General features: G+C 33.6%; 1 protein-coding gene across 1 annotated transcript in view; it reads left to right on the top strand.

Moving 5' to 3' along the window:
- LOC148271176 (uncharacterized) overlaps positions 1–20,597 on the top strand; it is a gene marked incomplete at its 5' end in the record, with an annotated part of 35,388 nt that extends 14,791 nt beyond the window's left edge. The window contains 3 exons of the mRNA XM_088241740.1: positions 15,497–15,651; positions 17,799–17,994; positions 19,927–20,597. Coding sequence (XP_088097866.1) covers positions 15,497–15,651; positions 17,799–17,994; positions 19,927–20,276 — 701 coding nt within the window. The remainder of the gene's footprint in view (positions 1–15,496; positions 15,652–17,798; positions 17,995–19,926) is intronic.
- Between the last annotated feature and the right edge of the window lie 1,902 nt (positions 20,598–22,499).

Here is a 22,499-nt window from a genome sequence, read left to right as displayed (position 1 = left end):
AGGGCACTGCATTGGTACACCACTCGCAGCGTATCTTGATCATTTTTTTGTTACAGGAAGGTAAGATGATCAGTCTTACGCCTCAGGTACCAGTCCAGGGACTATGAAATATTCTGGTGTGAAAACACCCTTTCAAATAAATATTTCATATCAACCATATCGGGAATCGAATCCGAGACCTCTCGCATGGTAGGCAAACGCGCTGACCATTACACCACGAGGCCAAGAATATGATACATAATTTTTTTATTTTTTATTTTGGCTTGGTTTAATATAAACTATTAACAAATCAAAAAAAATATTAAAAAAACACTGAGCTTCCTCATTAAATTCTTATTTTTTTACCGCATGCAAGAAACATTTTTTATATCCAATTTCCCGTAGCGCTGAACTTCTTCATTGAGAATCTTCCTGCAACCGGCGGGAATCACAATTAGCCGTCTAACCAACTGCGTCACGGTGCCTGTCTTCTTTTTCTGCCGAAGTATTTTTAAGCAAGGACATGTTTTATTTATCAATTAATTCTCTTTGTGCGGTATTTTATTTTCATAGCACCAATAGATGATATTTATTTTGTTGCTTCGTAGTGCCTAGTTTTTTTGCAATTATTATACCATGTGTGCGTAAGATTGTGAGTATGAAATTATTTTAAGCATTCTCATTTTTTTTAGGTAGAAATCTCATCTGTAATAAAAATGCCATTTTGTAAATAAATATTTTCCGCTTTTTAGTATGATATTTTACTCTTATTTATTTTAAAATTTGTGTAAACCACTTTCATTTTCAGTTAAACTTCAAACAGTTTTTGTCAATTGTATGTTTCCATTAGACAGTTTTGAAAGATTAGAAATATGTAGTCAACCAAAAACTTTTCATAAAAAATAATTAATTAAAAGCAACGTGCTGATATTACACCTGCTATTAGAAGCTAACACCAACGTTCACTGATTATATTTTCCTGTATGATTAATTTCTCTCTTTCATTCTACTTTTTTTTAGTTACAAAAAATATATACTTACAGTGACCTGAGTAATTCTCCACGAGTTAATATATTTATTTAACTTTGTGGATATACATTTGAACATCGGCGAGCTTATTGCCACATGGTAATTTCTTCCAACTAACCAATAAAATAAATTCTCTTATTCATTTTATCATTTTAATTTCATTTTAGTTTCAAAATTTATCTAAAGAAAAAAAAATTGTACAAAAATAAAACTAGCAATATGAATAAATTAATATTATTATTATGACAGTAAATTCATTTATCAGCCTCGTGGTGTAATGATCAGCGTATATGACTACCATGCAAGAGGTCTCGGGTCGATTCCCGACATGGTTGACATGAAATATTTACAGTAAACCCCCGTATAACGTTGAGATAGGTGCCACGTTATAGGGGGTTAATGTTTTTGAATTGTATTTTTACATTTTAACCAGCGCAAATGACTTGACTCGTGCGACGATTTTGGACGACGTAATCTTCCCGAAACTTGCAGGCAGGGAAGTTCAACTTGACAGTTGATTAGTTAGTTTTACAAGATGAGTTAGCATTTGATGAATTACTACTCAGGGAATATGTTTTATTTCACAAAAAGATACATATTAATGTAAAATAAAATTTATATTTAAAACCAAACAATGGTTGTCAAAAACAAAAAAAAGATTAACATCTTAAGTTGTTTTATCATTGGGTTATGATGCTGGTATTAAGAGTCTTGATGCTTTTTTTATTGATGCTGTTGTTATTGGGAGTTGATATTTTATATTTTACTGTATAAATAAAATACTACAATACAGTAAAACCCCGATTATTCCAATTGATTAGTGCCAGATTTTATTGCTTTTGAAAAAATACAGCAAATTGGAATCTCATCGAAAACTTACTTAAACATTTGGTTTAAATTATTTTTTGTCAATTCTTGATGGGATTCCATTGTAATGATATAAAAACTTATATTTATTATTTATTTATTTATAAATTTATTGCAAAAAAATAATATACACACTTAATAACAGGGAATCTATATAAAACCAATTAATGTAAAATGAAAACATAGTGTTCTCTGTTTATGATAGTCTCCATCTAACATGGCACAGCCTGTTCTAAGATGGAGATTTTCTATCTTTAGAGCGTAAGTAGTCCTATAGTAATAAAACAATAACATAAAAAAGAAAAACTAAAACTACTTAATTATAAATGCCTAGCCAATCAAATGTAAGAAATTAAAAATCATTTTTATACAAATATAAAGTATATATATATGTCAAGAATACATGTTACTTAAACATAAATAACATAGTATAATATATAATAAAACAAATATAAAGCAATGAAATACATAAAAATATAAATAATATGTGTACCAATCATATAAAGTAGTACGTTTATTGATTTACATATATTTTTCAAAAAAATCTCTCGCTACACTATTTATATGTGCAGTTATTTTTATTTTTAAATTTGTTTTAAATTTTGAGTCTTTTATATTTGGCAATAAATCATTAGATATTTTTGGAGCAATTATGTAAATACAAGTGGCAAATTTAAAATACTTGGTACACTTCGCTTATTTATTTGACCAATTTACGCTTTCACCCTCTAAAGGGTCATCTTCTAATTATAACATTTATTTGTATTTTTAGTATCTCAATACATTGGTTCTTTCATAATAATACTTACATTTCCTCAAAATCAATGGACGTCATTTCATCAAATTCTGGGTACAGATATAATATTTAGGTTTATATAAATGATTCTTACACCATTTAATATTTACCAGTCTGAAGATGCCCATTAGAGGGTGAAAGCGCTTTTTCTTCTCTGTCATTCCTCAGTTCTGAGGGTCGTGATCATTGGTACTCTCACCAGCCATTCCATTGACAAAGCTCTCCACAGCTCCATATAGGGTCCCCCGTGAGGTTGTTTTCGCCTGGTCGATCCATCGACCTGCAGCTCTGCACTGCACGTGATTATTATTTTCTCCAGATTTTCTGGGTCACATCTAGCTTTGGTCCGAAGAACTGCAGCATACGTTGGCAGCATATGGCCGATGGGCAAACTTTTATGTTAAGTTCCTCCAGTATAGTGACATTAGTTCTTTTGGCTGTCCATGGTATTCTCAGCATTCGACGCCAACACCACATCTCAAAGGCCTCTATTCTCTCCTGCTCACGTGTTTTAACTGTCCACGTTTCTGCGCCATTTAAGAATATTGGGAACGCAAGCGTACGCACTATGAACATTTTAGTTTTCTTCAAGATGCCCCGATCTTGCCAAATTTCGGTCAGTCGAGTCATGGCATTTTTTGCGATTAGGATGCGTCTTTTAATTTCTGATGCGCATGCACTGCCCACAGAGATGGATGAACCTAAATAAACAAAATCTTGCACTTTTTCCAGGTCTTGGAGGTGAAAGCGCTAATTGGTCAAATAATTCAGTGAAAGTGTAGCGAGTATTTTTAATTTGTAACTTTTATTTATTATATAAGGTATTATATCATCACTTGAACATGTCCTGCAAAATGAATTGCACAGTACATAATAACGATCCGGCTATTTGGCAATCTGGATGACTGGAGTTTGGATAAACGGAGTTCTATTGTACTTTGTAAATATGTGCACTCAAGTATTACTGGTGTATTTCTATTAAAAATTACAAACATTAACTTTCACTATAAATTTTCATTATAAAATTTAAATGTTTTGATATGAACAGTTTTAATGCTGATTTATCGACTTGATCATGTTTTTTTTTGCTTTTAATTTTGATATTTAGAGTTTTATCGATGCTAATTTCGAGGGTTTTGCGCTGCTTTTTAAGAGTCTAATTGACGCCAATCTCTCAAAATGATATTTGACTAAAATTGACGCACGCCATGTCTTTTAATTTGTTCACCAACCTCACCCCACGTAACTAATCCTGTGTACATTTTGGTTGATTTTGGTTCTGTTTTGCAAATGACGCAATACTTTAACAACAAAAAAATTGGCAATTTGACTAAATATCAGCTGGTAATTCTGGGTATGTTATTTTCTCCCAGAATTCCATCTGATATAAGAGTCAAGCTGCCGCCTCTAAACGCTGGGTTCCAGGAAACATATTTAAATAAACTCACTTCTATTCCCAATGCATATTCTCCTCTCTAATGGTGTTCATCATGTATTTATTATTCACCTTTTTTCTGTACATACGCCGGAACCTCTTTTTATTTATTTTTTTTTTTTATCCATACAAATACAAATTTTATAAAAAATAATAACGTATCCCTAGCTCTATGAGGCCAAGAGCCCTGTGTTTAGTTGGGATGCAACATAATGGAAAGTGGAAGCATGCACATTATTACACAACAATTTATTTATTTTTACACGGGGATACATTCCACTTAGTACTGTGTAAAAAAAATGCAATGGTCGATGGGTTTCCTTGTATGAAAATCATTATGGGAGTTAAAACAGGCGCCGTGGCGCAGTTGGTTAGACGGCCAACTGAGAAACAGGCGTCGCGGGTTCGATTCTCGCCAGTTGCAAGAAAAAAGTCCAAGAAAAATTCTTCTCAATTGATCTGGGTGTTGTGGTGTATATTTCATTACCTCCTTCCATATTCCCCCTTTCCTACCTGCTGACAAGCCTCTAAATAGAGGCTTAGCGGGTTATTCTCTTAAAAAAAAACTTTTATTATTTATTCATACAACAAAACACTTTAAAAAATCATCACAATAATTATTCACCATCACCCTTCCCTTGCGCACACGTCTCTGCACCTCGTAAGTAAAACAATGTTGGGAATTCTAACAACAAATTGTGTAATAATAAACATGTATTTTTTACTTTTAAATCTGGAAATAGGGCACACACAAAATACATAATTTACTGCCTTAGAATGGGGAGGCTATCCCTAGTTAGGCAGTTTAGATGTCTCACCAAAAAAAAATTGATCTTAGTCAGTGCACAATTTTGAAAAAAAAAGATATTCATGTTATTGGGTTCAGTAGGGTCATACTATGTTCCGCTAAAATCAGCCAGGCCCTTAGGGTAATAATCCAATAGAGTCGCCCATATTGACCACGAAGTTAGCTACAGATTACAGCAAGTTTGTTGTTTAACTAAAAAAAACCAAACCAAAAATTTGCAACGCTTTTGTTCTGTGCAATAGAGCTTAAGAGCTTCTCTACATAATTATTACTCTGAGGCCAGGCCGCTTTCATACAAAAAACTGTAATAATCACCTTCTGAAAAAACGGCATTTCTCAGTTTGCAAAAAACATCCACAGCACTAGAAAAATCTTACGGTATAGATGCTGAAGGGAAGATTAATGGAAATTTTTAGAAAAACTATTGTATTGACTCGGAGAAGAACAAAAATAACAAAATCCAATAATATCATTTTGGTAAAGTTTGGACAGTTGATGTTTCAGGAACGAGGTCGCACGCATGCCGATTATTCTTACTCTTGGCTGATAAGGGTCAAATTAATGTTCTAAATTTTATTTTTTAAATTATATTTTTGTGCCGCGTTAATTCAAAATTGTGTAAAAAGAGGTTCCGGTATACAGGTGGTATATATTATATTATATATATATATAAATATACATGTTTTTTTTTTACTACATATATCAAGAAATATAGATCACAGCAGAGGTTGAAGAGCTCTTAAAGATATCATTATATTATGGAGCGTGGAAAACTAGATTTTCTTTATGTAAAAGGCGTGATTTTATCACTCCGAATTTTTTTCTGTCCATCTACGTTTTGTTTTTTTATTCCTGTACTAGTTATTATTTTTTAGTTGTTTTATCGTTGGTTTTTGTGTGTTTAATCTAGTGTAAATAATCATGTGTTTTTTGTTGTATTTAATTGTTTTTTGTTTCATTTTCTACGTGTTTCCATCTCACTGTGTACATGCATCGTGTTTTGCTTAATAATTACATTTTTATTTCCAAAAATTATAAACGAAACTACGCTTTTTCATTTAGTTCCTACAAATTGCTACAGACCTTATCTTGGTATTGAAAAATCGCAAGGAAACTTCGCTAAAATTGACCCTTTCAAGTTTGTATAAACAAATGGAAGAACTACATGCTTGTCAACTTTCAAAATCTAGTTTTTGCTGTTCTGTAGTTTATTGAGTGTTAACATAAGTTGTGCCTGTTTTTTTTGCCAATGAAGAGAACAAGAAGACCCAACAAAAAAATTACAATAAATTAGTCAATAATTTGTAGCATCTTCATTGTACACTGCGCTAATATCGCAAACATCTTTGGCAGCTTTTTTCCTTCGATTGAACGCTTCTTTTACGATTCAGTCTCCAGTCTAAGAACAATGAAATATTGCAGTTTTAACAACCTTTTAAATCAATATAATTTATGTCCTGTTAAGAGTCGAACCCAGGACATAAGAATGGTAGACGAACGCATCAACCACTACACAACGAGGCGACTTATCTCCACTCGATTTTCTTATTCAGAATTTTTTACCTGAGGCAGCCACCGAGTGGAAAACACTCATCCAGGGTGCTGGTGCTATTTCACACACAGAACTATATTCTTCTTAAAATCCCTTTCGGATACATGGAACAGATCAACATCCAGAGCGATGTTGTTCAGCATAGCGGTAGCCCTTTCAACGGCAGGGTGGTCCTGTATATCGGAATATGAAACAATCTATGCTGACGCTGTCTTCGGTAATTATCAGGAACATACAAACCAATGCTCATTATAATCTCAGAATTATCGACCATACCGCGCAACTATCAATAAAAATGTGTCATCAAACACACATTCCTTCTAGTCTCTAAACTGTTGTAGCCGAGCATACCCTGGAGAAACTCGGTCGGGTAGAGCCGAGGATAATACCCATTACCCGCACTCTCTCATGTAGAGATATCTATGTCTTAGCATAAATTTCTGGCTGCCTCGTGGTCAAATGGTTAGTGCATTTGCTTATCATGCAAGACGTCTCGTTATCAATGACATGGTACTTATCAAATATTTATTTAAAATTGTGTTTTTACACTTGAATGTTTCATAGTTCAGAAACTGAGACAGAAATGAACGAATCATCCTCCGATTGGTGTACCGATGCAGTGCCCTATGCACCATTAGGTTCAGAGAGGGATTAATCCTTAAAATTTATTCATAAATTAGCCGCTGATGTTATTGTAGACGAAGAACTAAAACTTATAAAAAAGTCTAGTAAACATGGACACAATATGAGAATATCAGAACTGATCATACACAACCTTCTAAAACAAGACAAGGACAGTCGAGACTAATAAACCAGGGACTTTAATTATTCAATAAACTATCAGACAAAACTAAACAAAAGACTCAGACAACCTTTACAAAAGATGTTAAAAATATTATTATTAACAATAGAATATGATTTTAATGTAATCCGTATGAGTTTATAAATAAACTTCAATGAAAAAAAAAAATAAAAGTACAAAGAAAAGGTATTGAAATTATTAGTAATTAGTCTAAAAAATATCTCCAGTGTAACGTCGTACCAGTGTAATACATAATTTATATAAATGTTATTAAATATTTGTATATAACCACTTACCGACTTTTCTATGTCTACCGGTTTTGAGGCGTACCCGTCTCTTCGTCAGGACACCAATTAAAGCAACATGCAAACCAACATGCAAAACCCACTATACACCTTCACAATAGTTGTTACACAAAAATATAAAACCAACACGACATGCATTTTAATAAGCACATGCACTGATTAGGTATGTTTGTCCTTTCCCTACAAACATTTAATAGCATTTATTAAAATCTTTGACCACAAACTTAATGCTTTAAATATTAATAATGTACATAATTTATTATTATATCAATTATTCATTAGTTTTTTATGTTTGTTGTATGTGTTCTTTATTTTTTTTAGTGTTCTGTCAAAAAGGGGACTCATGGTGTAATCTCATTTGGTAACTGTGAGAATTTTGACGCTCATTTTGCCATGTGAGGTTCTATCGTTTGTCCGCCATGCTATCATCTGTGACCATTTTTGTGCGTCTTTTGTTTGACTGTAAACCATTTTTATGTTGTTGTTAGATTTAGAATTAGATTTTTACCAAATAACAAACATTCTAATATATCGTCTGTGTAAGTTCAATACTGCGTATGAGCCAAAAAATCGTTTTGTTGGCGTTTTCAGTGGGGAACGGGACAAGCCGCATTGATTGGTGTATTTAAATTTAGAAACTGACCAATAGACTGCTTGCATTCATTGCATCATCCCCACTAAAGAAGCAAGCAATACCGCATAAATACCTAAATCCAATACAGCGGATGAGACGTACTCGATTTGCTTAATGGCAATACAGCGAATACGCCGTGAGTAACTGCCAGGTTTTTTTTTATCAAACTATAAAAAAATAAAAAAAATTATGTATCATATATTTTTTTTTAATTTTTATTTGGACCCCTGTATTTTTAGTAGCCTTACTTGTCATGTACAAGGCTAAGGTATTCGGAAAAATCGTTTTTGTTTGTCTTGGAAATGGAATGTTCGATCACTGATTTTGGTTTATTACCTTTATGAGTCCAATCACCATTGTTGCAAAGTCCAAGAACAATGGTGCGTGATAACTACTTTTAACGACAGTGTGGATGGATATATCTGTTAAGGATATTCCAACTTTCCTGCATTCTGCTTCAAGATTATGGCGTTGTAAACTGAAAAATGGGCACTGAAATAACAGATGTTCGATACTCTGTGGAGAAATATCATCGCATGGACAATAGTCGTCATTCCTCAATTTAAACTTATGTTGGTAACTTCTCATAGCTCCGTGTCCGGAAGATTTGGCTCGTTTCGAAAGTGCTTTGGTGATGACGACGGAAGTTTGCTGCATCAGCCACCGTTGGGCTTAGTGATTTACCTGTAGAAGAACCTCGGTAATGGTCCTCCCAACGCTGCCGCATATTTTGTTTTATACAGCGTCTAGCAATGTATGTATCATATTATCAGCGCTATGATTTTTCAAAGTTTTGTGATTTTAAAATTGCTCCGTCGTGACGTCTCATATTCTCTACGGCGTGTTGTGCCGATTGGTGGGTTGGCATCCCGGTAACCAGAAATGTATCACAACCTTAGAATAATAACATCATCTTCGTTGCCCATATGGAGAAAAACTATTAAATGATTAACAAATTACAACAGTGTTGGAGAATACCTTAAAGGAGGGAAAATGGAAGTCTAGGCATTTACAGGGCTTATGACCTGTCATTGGCTGGTTTAAGTGGCCACTTTACACACCGTGTAACATTCACCATTCCGCCTATGTTTAAACATCCATATTTCTTCAATTCTTCCATCTGTTGATTTTAGTGAAGTTAATGAGCTGAAACCTTTATTGTTGTGAAGAGATTCATCTGACTGAATTATTTCACATACTAGGCAATGCCCGAAAATAATTTTCCAATTTTTAAACTTCTTCTTGGACCAGTTGGTTTTATTACAATATTTGAGTTTGATTCCCATTAAATGGTTATTGACCACGAAGTTAGCTAAAGATTGCTGCAATATAACGGGCCGTAGGTACTTGGTTTGAGAATTGCAAGCACAGAACGAATCCGTCCATTACACATTTGTTAAACTAAAAACCAAACTCAAACCAAACCGAAAATTCTGAATGGTTCTATGCGAGCCTTAGGGCTTATGTAGAGAATTATTACTCTGAGATCACAACACTGTTATTGGTTGATTTCAGAGAACTAGTGACGTCATTCGAAGTAGTTCATTTTCATGAATTTTTTCATACATTTTCGAGAAACTTTTCCAGACAATCAACTCTCCCTTCCCAGCGATGTGTAGCTAGTACACATTGCATCTTAGAACTTAAACATCTCCATAAATATAATAAATGATGGGTTGAGATTTTCCGTATTCCTTCGTTATACATTTACGTATTGGTAAAAATGTATTTTTATTAAATAATTAATGCTTATTGGGAACATAAAAAGCTTTTAATAAAAAATCGGAGATATCACCGATACAATAGAAAGTTTACCAATGTGTAGCATGTTGCGTTCTTAGTAAAATAGTAATCCTAATATATAATGGTCTCGCACACTCTTTACGTCTCACTTTCAATAATACGGGTATATTTGGGAGCGACAGAGACAATTTGTATACGTCACACGCGCGAACAGCTAAGTTCCTTGTACTTCCCCAGACGTCCGTTAGCTGCGTTAGTAGCTTCCCGGCTTTCGTTGGGTGCGGTTTTTTTGCGCTCATTGAGAGCATGAATTAATATTTTTTTTCATGTTTTTAGCAATTAGATTAAAAATATCATCACTTTTGACTTCAACTATAAATAATTGAAGCGATTGTCGATGAATATTACACTTTTACGATTTAAAATCTCTGATTTTTTGCGTGTGTAGGGACTACACAGCACCGTAACGCGCGGATGTTTTTAGGACAGTAAGGGAAAGGTTAAATGATATAATTTTTACGGCGCGTAAGAAAACATTTTTTGTATCCAATTTCCCGTTGCACTGAACTTCCTCATTAAGCTCGTATAAACGCATACGATAGTGAAAATAGATTTTCTAATATAAATCAACGACACAAAATAAACTGCATTTCAATTTATTTTTTATCTTTTTTTTTTTTTAAATCATAAGATTTTTTGTCCCTCCTGACCATTTTGCCTAATGATTCTTTCGCGGTATTGAACTTACATGTGATATCATGTTTTTGGTTTGTAAGTACTGTATTATATTAATTATTGTTTGTTTGAATTTTTGTTTTAAATATATTTCAACCCCAGGAGAACACTGTAGTATGTCTAAATCGGCCCTATTGCAGAAGAACAAACTCAACTGCTTTAAAAAAATACTGAAGTTTGTGGTAAACTCGCTCAAAAAAATCATAGGGATACGTGAGTATTATCCTATGAAAGAGAAGAATTTTTTTTTATTTAACTGCATACACAACTCAAAACAGCCAAATTAAAACATACGAACGTGTATTTCTGGGTTTGCGATATATTCATTTACTTTTTTAAGCTACAAAGTACTTTTAAATTTTACGTTTATAGCTAGAATAATCAATGTCATGTAAATTAATTAGTTTTTATTTCATTTTTACAACCGTTTTTTGCAGCTTATTATTTGCCTTATAATTTTGCATCCGCATTTGGCACGAAATGGCAACGCATCCCAAAATGGCCGCCTAGATTCTGAGTATTATTTCAGGTACTGGTTATTTTCAAAAATTCGGAACGGCGTGCCGTAACTGTCAAAAGGAATTGCAACTCCACGAACCCGACGGTGTCCATACTGCCTGCCCTGTCATCGCATGTTTGTGTATGCACCGAGTGACACTCGGGCATTTTGTAAACGTGCGTCGGAACTTGGGATTCTCGACCGTTGTCAAATTTCCGTGACAGTTGTGCGGATTATTTTAGTTGCGCACGTACGCACCTCCGATATTGCCAGTGCTTGTATAATACTTTGAATTTGGGATTGGCACTGTCTTCTGGTAACATCGATACTCCGTAGCTGCATCCTGGAATGACTCGAGGTTTTTTTTATGAATGTTATTTTATTTATATATTGCACTTTAGTTAAGGACAATATCTTTAAGAGCATGTTTCATATTACTGTACAAAAGAACTACTTTGCACTATTTATTTTATAAATTTATTGCATAAAATTAGTATACATATTTAATAACAGGGAATCTATATAAAACTAATTCATGTAAAATGAAAACGGAGTGTTCTCTGTTTATGATAGTCTCCATCTAACATGGCTCAGCCTGTTCTAAGATGGAGATTAATTAAAAGATGGAGATTATTACTATAGGGGATAATGATGTTATAACTTATATTTACATATAAGTTATTAATCTAAAAAATACTTGGTACACTTCCACTTATTTATTTTGACCAATTTGCGCTTTCACCCTCTAGATGCCCATTAGAGGGGGAAGCACTAATTGGTCAAAATTAATAAGTAGACGTGTACCAAGTATTTTTTAAATTAATAACTTATATGTAAATATAAGCTATTACATCATTACAACGGAATTCCATCAAGAATTGTCAATAAATAATTTTTATGAAATATAGGGGATAACTTCCATCAACAAAAAAAAATTTGGTTTTTTAGTTGGAGTTTATTTTGTAGAACACCATATTATAATTTTAATATAAAAAAAGAACACTGATTTGAGTCTACTGATTTTTTTTAAAACAAAAAAGTTATGTGAGGACTTTTGGTCTACTAAATCTTCACATTTATTTTAAAATACCCCAAAAGGCGAAATGAGGGCATTGGAAGCAAAGATTGCAACCTCCAAAAAAATATTTTTTTGGTCACGTTGTCATTCTGTAGTTTATCAAATTAATTTTTATAAAAATCATGAGTTGAGTTGCAAATGTAGTTTAAAATCATAGTTCTGATGGTTTGAAAATAGTGTTAAGCTAACATAGCAATATCCATCAGCCATTTTATTCCACCAATGACAGGCTTGAGATTTAAATTTTCAAAATGGCCATGCCATACAAATATTAAGAAAGTTTTTTGAATTCGTGTTTCTATTAAAGCTAATTTATTAGTATCTTAAAGTTTAAGTTCAGTGAAAATAACATTTCTAACACGAAGACTCTCTTTGGCATTAGTGTAGCAGTTTTTGTTATTTTTCTCGTAAACACCAAAACGGGAGATTTCTATCGTTGCTTCCAAAGCCCTCAAATAATCATTCGATTTTTTTGTTTTTTCTCAAAATAAAAATTAACAAAATTAGTAGACTCAAATCAGTGATTGATTTTAACATTAAAAAAAAACTTTTTGAGTACATCGATCATCATAAACTTCAACACTTTGTTTCTACAAATATTCAAACGATGCCACCTTTCAGTCCTGTCTGCTGATTTTTTATTCAATACTTAAGCACTGAATAATTATCGATCTGGGTAGGTTGTGCAGTTTTTTTTTAAATTATCTTAAAATAAATAATAATCATAGTTTATTAACAAAAATAACAATTACTTTATCTACTACAGACACACTTAGGTAATAGATTTCTCTGGATCATGTCTAGTCTGCCTTACTAGGTACAACCTGTTTTAAGGCAGACATTTTTATTAAAAAATACAAATATTCAAACGATGCCACCTTTCAGTCCTGTCTGCTGATTTTCTATTCAATACTTAAGCACTGAATAATTATCGATCTGGGTAGGTTGTGCAGTTTTTTTTTTCAATTTTCTTAAAATAAATAATAATAATCATAGTTTATTAACAAAAATAACAATTACTTTATCTACTACAGACACACTTAGGTAATAGATTTCTCTGGATCATGTCTAGTCTGCCTTACTAGGTACAACCTGTTTTAAGGCAGACATTTTTATTAAAAAATACAAATATTCAAACGATGCCACCTTTCAGTCCTGTCTGCTGATTTTCTATTCAATACTTAAGCACTGAATAATTATCGATCTGGGTAGGTTGTGCAGTTTTTTTTTTAATTTTCTTAAAATAAATAATAATAATCATAGTTTATTAACAAAAATAACAATTACTTTATCTACTACAGACACACTTAGGTAATAGATTTCTCTGGATCATGTCTAGTCTGCCTAACTAGGTACAACCTGTTTTAAGGCAGACATTTTTATAAAAAATTAAACAATAACATTACTACGTACTAGTTAATTTACTATACAGTTATACAATATTAACTTATATACCATTTGTTATTTAAGAATGTATTTTGAGTAAATTTTGCGATTTTTCTCGACCTAAACCCAGTAACCGCAATTTTAAAAATTTATTTCTAATTTTACATCTTCTTCAGTTAACATTGTTCCAAGGTGAGTAAAGTTGTTTCATTTGCCAAATTTGACCATGCATATGGCTTAGTAATAATGGCTTTGGAAGATGTCCGAAACCTTGCCGAGGATTACGTGGTTACTTTGCATTTTCATGTGGTATATTTAAAAAAATAGATGTCTTTAAAAATGCATGCATACCAACATAATAAAATTTCCAATCGGACTCTCCAAACCTGCGAAATATAAAAATTCCTATTATTTTTTTAACACACCTCGTATATAGCTATTAATTTGTCAATCTTTTCTATGCATATGAATAAATTGATCGGGTTGTGGTCCCGTGGCTAGTGTCTTGGACTCACGGACCAAAGGTCCGTGGTTCGAATCCCACTCTACCCCAACTTGATTCCTTTTTCTAATAGTGAGTTATTTACAACTCGTTGAAAATGGCCCTCAAAATTAAATATTTGGTAAATCATCAGAAGGCAAATATTTCTTCATTAAAATAAAAAAGAAATAATAAATTATGTTTTATACGGAGACTATAATTCTTGTAAATGGGGGTCAGTGCGACCTAAGTAGATTCACCTTGATAGGTCCCAGTAAGTTAGTTCTTGGCCTCCAAACCCGAGTCTTTAAAGAGCCTGGAGGGCTAGTGTTCTCATATCAATCTCCTCCTCCAAACCAAATCCTTAAAGTAGCGGGCTATTAGGCAGGGGGGCGAGTGCTCTCATTTCCTCAGGTTTGATCAATGGTCCACCGAGGAAGCGGCATTTTTTGTGATAAAAGCATCACATTAATTTCAGAGTACGGTATAATCGGATGGGGCGGAGCGAGTGACACAATTTTAAATAGTGTATTTGTTGCACAAAAATCCATAATTAAAATAATACCTAGAGTTCCGATACAGACATCTACTGAAGAAATGTTCCACAAATCAAAACTGACACCAAAGCAATTTTACGCTAAAAAACAATACTCACTTACAGATTCAAAAACTACTCTTACTCAAATGAAAGACATAACCCCCACAATACATCACATACAAATAATATAATCACTAGATCCGCAACACAAGAACAACTTTAACAAATACCACTTTCGGACAAAGGGATTTTGAGAATTATTCAATAAAAATCTATAACCTACTTCCACTATCTATTAAAACAATTAGTAACGAGAAAATATTCAAAAAGGCTATAAAAAAATGGATAGTGGAGCTAGGTAGAAGTAAAATGGATTGTCTCATTCGCCCAAACCAATATTGAATCAACTGCTCCACAAGTGTATAATTATGTTAGGTTTTTGTTCTTTCATTGCGTGTTTTGTAATATAAATAATATAGATGCACATAAATGAATTATAAACATAAATACGTAGTGTTTAAAACTGTCTGAACATTTTGTTAATTATCTCTGTTTATTAAGTTAGTCTTCTTTGTTTTTTCTCAAATGTAAAAATATTTTTTAAAAAGTAAATTATTAAGTGTCTTCGGTACGGGTAATCCCATTGAGGTCACATTATTTTGATTATAATTTATAGTTTATAATGGAAAAAACTAACCATTATTTGTACTAATATTTTTTAATTGCGACTCTTAATTAATTTAACCACATTTTTGTCATCAATTTATTCCCGCATTTTATTTTCTTGTTATTGCCAGGAGCCATTTCTCATGCCGTGTTTTGTTCTCAGCCGCCAAGTTGGAAGATGAACTGGGACTTTGGAAGAATAAGTACAGAGATGCCGTTTCCAACCAGCAGGACAAAGTGGACAAGTCTCTAGTGAAGAACTTGCTCATGGGGTACATACACACGGCCAATAACCAGCGGCCAGGAGACAGAATACAGGTTGGCTAATCACTTACTTTTGTCTGTGTCATACATTCTATCACAATTGCCGCACTTTTTACTATGACCGACATAATAAAAGTTTCTCACCGGAATTGTTTATCATTTCCATAGAATTAAGAATAGTCCAGAAACCGCATGCGCACATCAAACAGAAGGCGACTCAACTACTCATAAATGAGTAGGTTTACATTTTGACCCATTAGTTTCTTTGTAGACGTCGCTCAGTACGCAACTCCTGATTTGAATTCAACTATGCCGCGTTGTGTCCTTTTAAAGTGTAGAAATACTGCTAGGATCTTAAAGAAACATTATGGTATCACATTTCATGTGTGATTAGCGAACGAATGTTTAAGTAGCAAATGCATTACTTAAAAATTTAATTATTTTTCCATCTGTCAGATTGTCGAAGAAACAAAATGGAAATTTTGTTAGTGTTGCCAGGGTAGTAAATTTTTGACCCTACTTTGCTCATCTAATGCAAGAACTAATGAAAATTAGACCTCAAATTAAACAACGCCGTGGGGGACATTTGAACAACATTATCTTCAAAACATCAAATATTATTTAACATGATATAAAAATATCCGTTTTATGTGAAATAAAATTTGTTTTATATTTTAAGTTCAAAGTTCATTAATTCAATAACTCTTATTAAATGACCCTTTACTTATCTACTCTGTTGTGTCAATCAATGTTTCCGAGTGCACAATAAAATTTTAGAAAAATTAACAAATCGGTTTTTTTTACCTTACATTTGTGTTACGATTATTTTTTTCCCCATCAAGCAACATTACGCGGCAATATCACAAATGCGCGTGGCAAAAGTAGGCCATAGTGGGGGGATTATTGGACACAGTCCATGTTTTCAAATATGATTCTACGCTCCTTCTGGACTATTCTTAATTCCGTGGGAACATCAATTAAAATTTAATTAATTAATTAATGTAAATATTCTATTATTTAATGTGGCAAGACTATTGTTAAATGTCATAACTCAAAATATTTTCATTTTACGAATTACGACATTTGGCACCGTTTAATTATTATATTAATCAAAGAATGGAAAATACTCCAAACAAATTTGTATTAATATTTAATTATTGTTTGTACTTTGTCATGTTATATTTATTTGAGACAGAAATAAAATGAAACATTATACTCAAGTACATAATATTATGATGACAATCATCATTCATCATTCCAACTTCGCTCCCTAGTTGAAGCATATGATGTCGAAGAAGATCCTCCAGGAATCTCTGTCGGTCGCCAGTTCTGACATGAACTGCCGACGAACAGTCAGCAGCGTACGTCGAGAACCTGATGCCTTGTAAAGTAGGCAAACGTGGTTAAGGCAATGCTCTCAGGAGGCATCCGAGGCATTTTTGCGAAATCACGTAACCTTGTAAGAACGTCGTTAATCATTAGGTTTATTTTAGTTTTTTTTATTTTAAAGGCTGATTTTATTTAATTATGTTAATTTATATGTCAAGTATTGTATTAAAAAAAAAATTAACATGCCAAATACTAATGATTTTTTATGTGATATAAATCATTCCTTAGACGTTACTACAAAGTTGTGTCCTCACTGTTTTTTTTTATTATTTATTTATTTAGTTCTATGTATTTACATAGTCTTATATATATTTACAACACAATATTTACATCTATACTTATTCTAACATTATTTATCACTATTATACACTTAGTATCCTAATTTATAATATTAACTGTTTCATATGTACATTTTCATTAATTATATTCACTATTTATACTATTTACTACCTAATATTTTTCACATATAAACTTTTTACATTTAATTTTAAATATATTTACATTCATTTCATTTTTTATGCTTTCTGGCATTTCTTCAAATAGTTTTATTCCCTTGTACATGCGGCAGTTCTGGGACATTGCTTTTGATTTTTTTTCCAGTCTTATATTTTTAGATCCTCTTGTTGCATAGTTATGAAAGAACTCATTATTTTTTAGTTTATTTTGAAAATATCACTGCTAAAACTTTTGCTGACAGCTGTCTTTCTAATCAAGCTACATTTTAAGGACTATAGTAAAATAACTCTTTACAAGGTTCACATGAGAATGAAGGTGAAGACATGGTTTCTTACTGGTGTTTTTTATAATTCTAGGTTCTTCGATTGCTCAGCACGGTGCTGGACTTCGATCAATCAGAGTGCGAGAGGGCGGGGCTAGGCAAAGCTGAGTCGTCCAATCAGGGGACGGCGGATTCGTTAGCTCAGGAGTTTATCAAATTTCTGGAGAAAGAATCCAGACCTCAGCTGAAGATTGGATTGCCTAACCTTCTGCATCTGGGACAAGCACAAGGTATTCATATCATAACCAAAAGAACTATCGTCCCCAATTCCACTTGAATCCTAAGATTAACTGCTTTTCCAGCGGGGTAGTTTTAGACCGGATTAATGAAGACATTCATTGCTATGGAAAATTGGATATCAAAAATGTGTGTGCGCAGTAAAAATTAGAGCATCAAATTAATTTAGTTTTAATTTAATTTAATTTATTGATTTGATTTATTTGAATTATTTTTTTTTTTCATTTTTTTTTTTTTACAGTATGCATAAGAGGTAAAGCAGAGTGTTGAAAAATAAAAGATAATTACATAGCAATGATAAACATATTAACAGTAAAAATAGTAAACAAATAATCCCACAAAGGCATGGACTGTTCGTGGGTATACAAGAAATGTTTATGAATTTTTGCTCCTATAATAAATAGACAGTTTTAATATTTTTGTTTAACATAAAGAGAAAAAAATATTCTGTAAAAGATTCGAAGGTATTTTTTTAAAAGTAATTAATAAAGGAAATAAAAAATACAAAAAAACATAAAAATAATAAGGGCAACAAAATATATCATAGAAAAAAAGAGTTCATATCTTTAGTTTGAACCCAGGATAGTGCGTGTTGTTGTTTTTGCGATTTGTTTAATTTATTTGATTTATTTTATGTATTTTATTTATTCGATTTATTGTTTTTGCACCACAACTGGCCAGGAGGCCCAATTACAGTGGTGAATTAAATCATGGATCACCCAGGCTTGAGAAAAATCACATTTTAATTTTCGTGTTCTCACCGGGAATCGAACCCGGAACCTTCCGTTTGCAATCAAGCGTCTTGACCACTACACCACGGAGGCCGCCTTTTAGCGTTTAGCAAGCATTTAATTGGATAGTGAAGTTTCTCAAAAATGTATAAATTTTTTTTTAAAAAAGAACTACGTCACATTGTTTTCTAAATCAATGGATGATAGAGCATTGTGATAGATTTCCAGAAGCCAACTCACCAGCTAGCATAACTTACCGGCGAGAACTTGTGACATGTGTCATCACGGGCGGAGTAATGACTCCATGCTTTCATTTTTACCGTGCGTACGAATACATTTTTCATATCCAATTTCCTGTAGCACTGATCTTCCTCGTTGCATTGACTACGCGCATCACAGATTGCCATTTTCCAACAGAGAGTTGCTTACAATTTGTTGAAAATTTCCCCAAAAATAGTAATATTTTAAACATTTGGGTAAATCATAAAAATACAAATTTAAAAAATAAATATGTATCTAGCAAGTCTGGGATATGAAAATAATTATTATTTGTGTCATGTGTAATTTTGTATTTATAATGATTAAATAAATAAGGTATTAAGAAATGGAAGAGTAGAAAAAGATCTTGAAAGGAGAGTGAATGCGGGCAACAAAATGAACGGTGCATTAGGCACAGTTATTTCTAATAAAAATATGTCAATCGAAGCTAAACTGGCAGAGGAGGGATAAAAGCCGAATGAAGGCGGTCGAAATGCAATCTCTCAGACGAATGTGTTGTAAATCAATTTATGACAGGGTTACGAATGATAAAATCAGGCGGGAGTGGTGGGAGTCAGGTATAATTGAAAAGATTTCGAAAGGGTCTCTGAGATGGTTTCTACATGTAGAATGAATGGATGACGAAAGAATGGTAAAACAAGTATATGTGGCGAAAATGAATGGTAACGTTAGACGAGGACGACCAAGGAAGACCTGGGATGATCAGAAAAATCTATATCTTACGTCTGATCATGTGAAAAGCAGGCAGAACCGAAGGGCATGTATGACAAGATGTATTAATGTGGAAGATGCTAGAAATGTATGCCAAGATAGATAGATGTGTGTGGTGGTCCATTATCTCTGTCCACCCCTACGGAGAAAAGGCGTGATAGTAGTAATTATGATCGTCAGTTTAAAATGTTTTTGCTTTTCCAGGTTCCAATTCACCCGGTCTCTCCACGAAATGGAGTCCGAACAATTTATCGCAATCCCGCGCCGCCGGTTCTCCGCAGCTCGGGACGGCGACGAAGCCATTGATCCCCGTTCCCATAATCCCCCTGACCATGGACAACCCCATACTTGCCAACGCCAGCAGCAGCCCCGTGACGGCAGTCAATGCGACCAACCCGAATACCGAGAGCCACGCGCAGCCTGGAAACGCCGTGCTGAATAATGCATTTGGCGGATTCAGCCTGTTTACGCCGATCGCTAATCCTGACATGGCAGTGAATCAAACGCGGAATAGCGAAGGCGCCATTTTGAAAAATGTTCTTAAAGACGCGTAAATTGAACATACAGTGTTTTTAGAAGGATTTGACTTATTGATGTATCTACGATGAAGTGCTATCCAAAATTCCATTTTTAAAATTTCTTACACAAAATTAATTAACAATTTCAGACCTTAATTGAGAGGAAAGGGTAGGCAAACTTAAAGAAATTTTTACATTCATTTGGAATACACAACTGAGAGGACATTTGATGAAATCGAGGAAGCCGAGTTCAACTTTAATCCAGCTAAACATTTTACCAATGGCAGATCTGTGTGGATGCCTGAAATGGTCTGCCTTGAGAAATAGTTACGGAGACAATAGTTCATACATGAAAAATCAAATTTGGCATATTATATTATATAGGAAGGGAAATAAGCTTACTAGAAAGACACAATGTGGGCATATCATCCGATCGCTGCCTGCCCCTAATTTAATAATTATAAATTAATACTAATAAAAAACAATGGTATTCTGTGTGTCCAGGCGGCATATATTGAAAAGCTGTATCAGCTCGTCACCCCGGGCGGCGAAAAACTGATAGCCAATGGGCTGGTATTCTGAACGCCCTCACGAGAGTAGAGAACGCTTCGCTTGCACGTGATTTATATACTAATTACGCGCAAACAAAGCACACCTACACTCACCTGCAAGAGCGTTGAGAATCGCATCCCCGGAGATGCATTGCATTAGGATATATTTAATATTTTTGACAGATAAATTAAATAACTTTATTAATTTACAGAAAAAACATGTCGCCCTCTTCAGGGTTATTTAATAACTTATTGAAATACAATAGACACATGTCATATATGGCATTTTTACAGTACCTGATATCTTCGTAAAATAATATCAAGCTTTGTTTTGGCTCTCTCTCCTTTCAAAATGCAGTTTCGATAGTATACGTGGGAACCGTCGAATAGTTTACTCGCAGCGTGACATGCAAAATCTCAGGCTTGATTCCCTCCGGCAAGGGTGACATAAAATATTTATTACAAAGGTGCTATTTCACTGCAATATTTAGTAGTTTATTTCGCATCACATGTGAATTTATTAAAATTTCGTACATTCATACGCTTTGTAGCTTGCTAGAGTCTTATAATCTAAATTTACAGTTTCCTAAGAAAGCGGTGCCGCCATCTACCGGCTGTGATATTCCTGCTGTTATGCGTTGGGGACAACAAGACGGCCATCTAAATGGTGACCAGAGATATCCACTTAAAGAGAGCGATGTATTATAATTCACAATCTAAACATTCTTAAATTTACATACTTCAACAGACATGAAGAACATTTTACAGAAGGGAATCTAGAAGTCTGGGCATCCACAGGGCTTGTGACCTGTCATTGGCTGGTTTAATTGGCCACTTTACACACTGTAACATTCACCATTCTGCCTTTATTTAAACATCTGTATTCCTTTGATTCTTCCATCTGTTCATGTTTGTGAAGTTGAAGAGCTGAAACCTTAATTGTTGCGTGTGAGATTCATCTGATTGACTTATTTCACCTACAAACTAGGCAACACAGGGCTTATGGATTAACAGCTCCCCGGGGGGTTGAATCCAGTCCTTGTCTACAAAAATTTGGTCAAATTCTAAACATTGTTCATTAAATTGAAAATCCATTTTAAAATATGAGACGTTATCAGAAGTCAAAAACTATCTTTTGGAGGAGTTTAAATATCATGCCACAGAGTGTAATTTTTTTAATTTTTTTTTACAAAATCAATCAATAGTTTTATTAGTTTTAATCACGTTTTCACTTTTTTAACTCATTTTCACACACAGAAATGTTCAACGCTACTTTTGAAAAAAACTTTTCCAAACTGTTCTTATTCTAATTCTTGGAGGTGGGGGTCAGTGCTATTTAAGCTCCTGACGTCACTGCGACCTGTGAAGATTTATTATGACGGGTAGAATAGTTCTCGCCCTCCTAGCCCAAGTCTATGAAGAGAGTTTACATTTTGCTAAATCTCCCCCTCCAAACTCAGGTCTATAAAGAGCCTGGCTACTCTCTGGAAGGCAAGAGTTTACATTTTGCTTAATCTCTCCCTCCAAGCCCAGATCCGTAAAGTATCGGGCTATTAGGTAGGGGGCGAGCTCTTCAACATCCTCAAGTTTAACCAGCGGTCCCCCGAGGATGAGGCTCCTTTTATGATGTAAAACATCACATTCACATATAATGTGCATAGATGTTTCCTCATCTGCACTGCAGAACCTACATCTAGAAGTTTCGGAA

This window comes from Micrasema longulum, unplaced genomic scaffold, assembly GCF_059751315.1.
Source record: "Micrasema longulum isolate JH-2025_06_02 unplaced genomic scaffold, ASM5975131v1 h1tg003041l, whole genome shotgun sequence".
Lineage (NCBI taxonomy): Eukaryota > Metazoa > Arthropoda > Insecta > Trichoptera > Brachycentridae > Micrasema > Micrasema longulum.
Note: the sequence above shows the minus strand (reverse complement) of the source record. Positions and strands in the feature narration are given on the sequence as shown.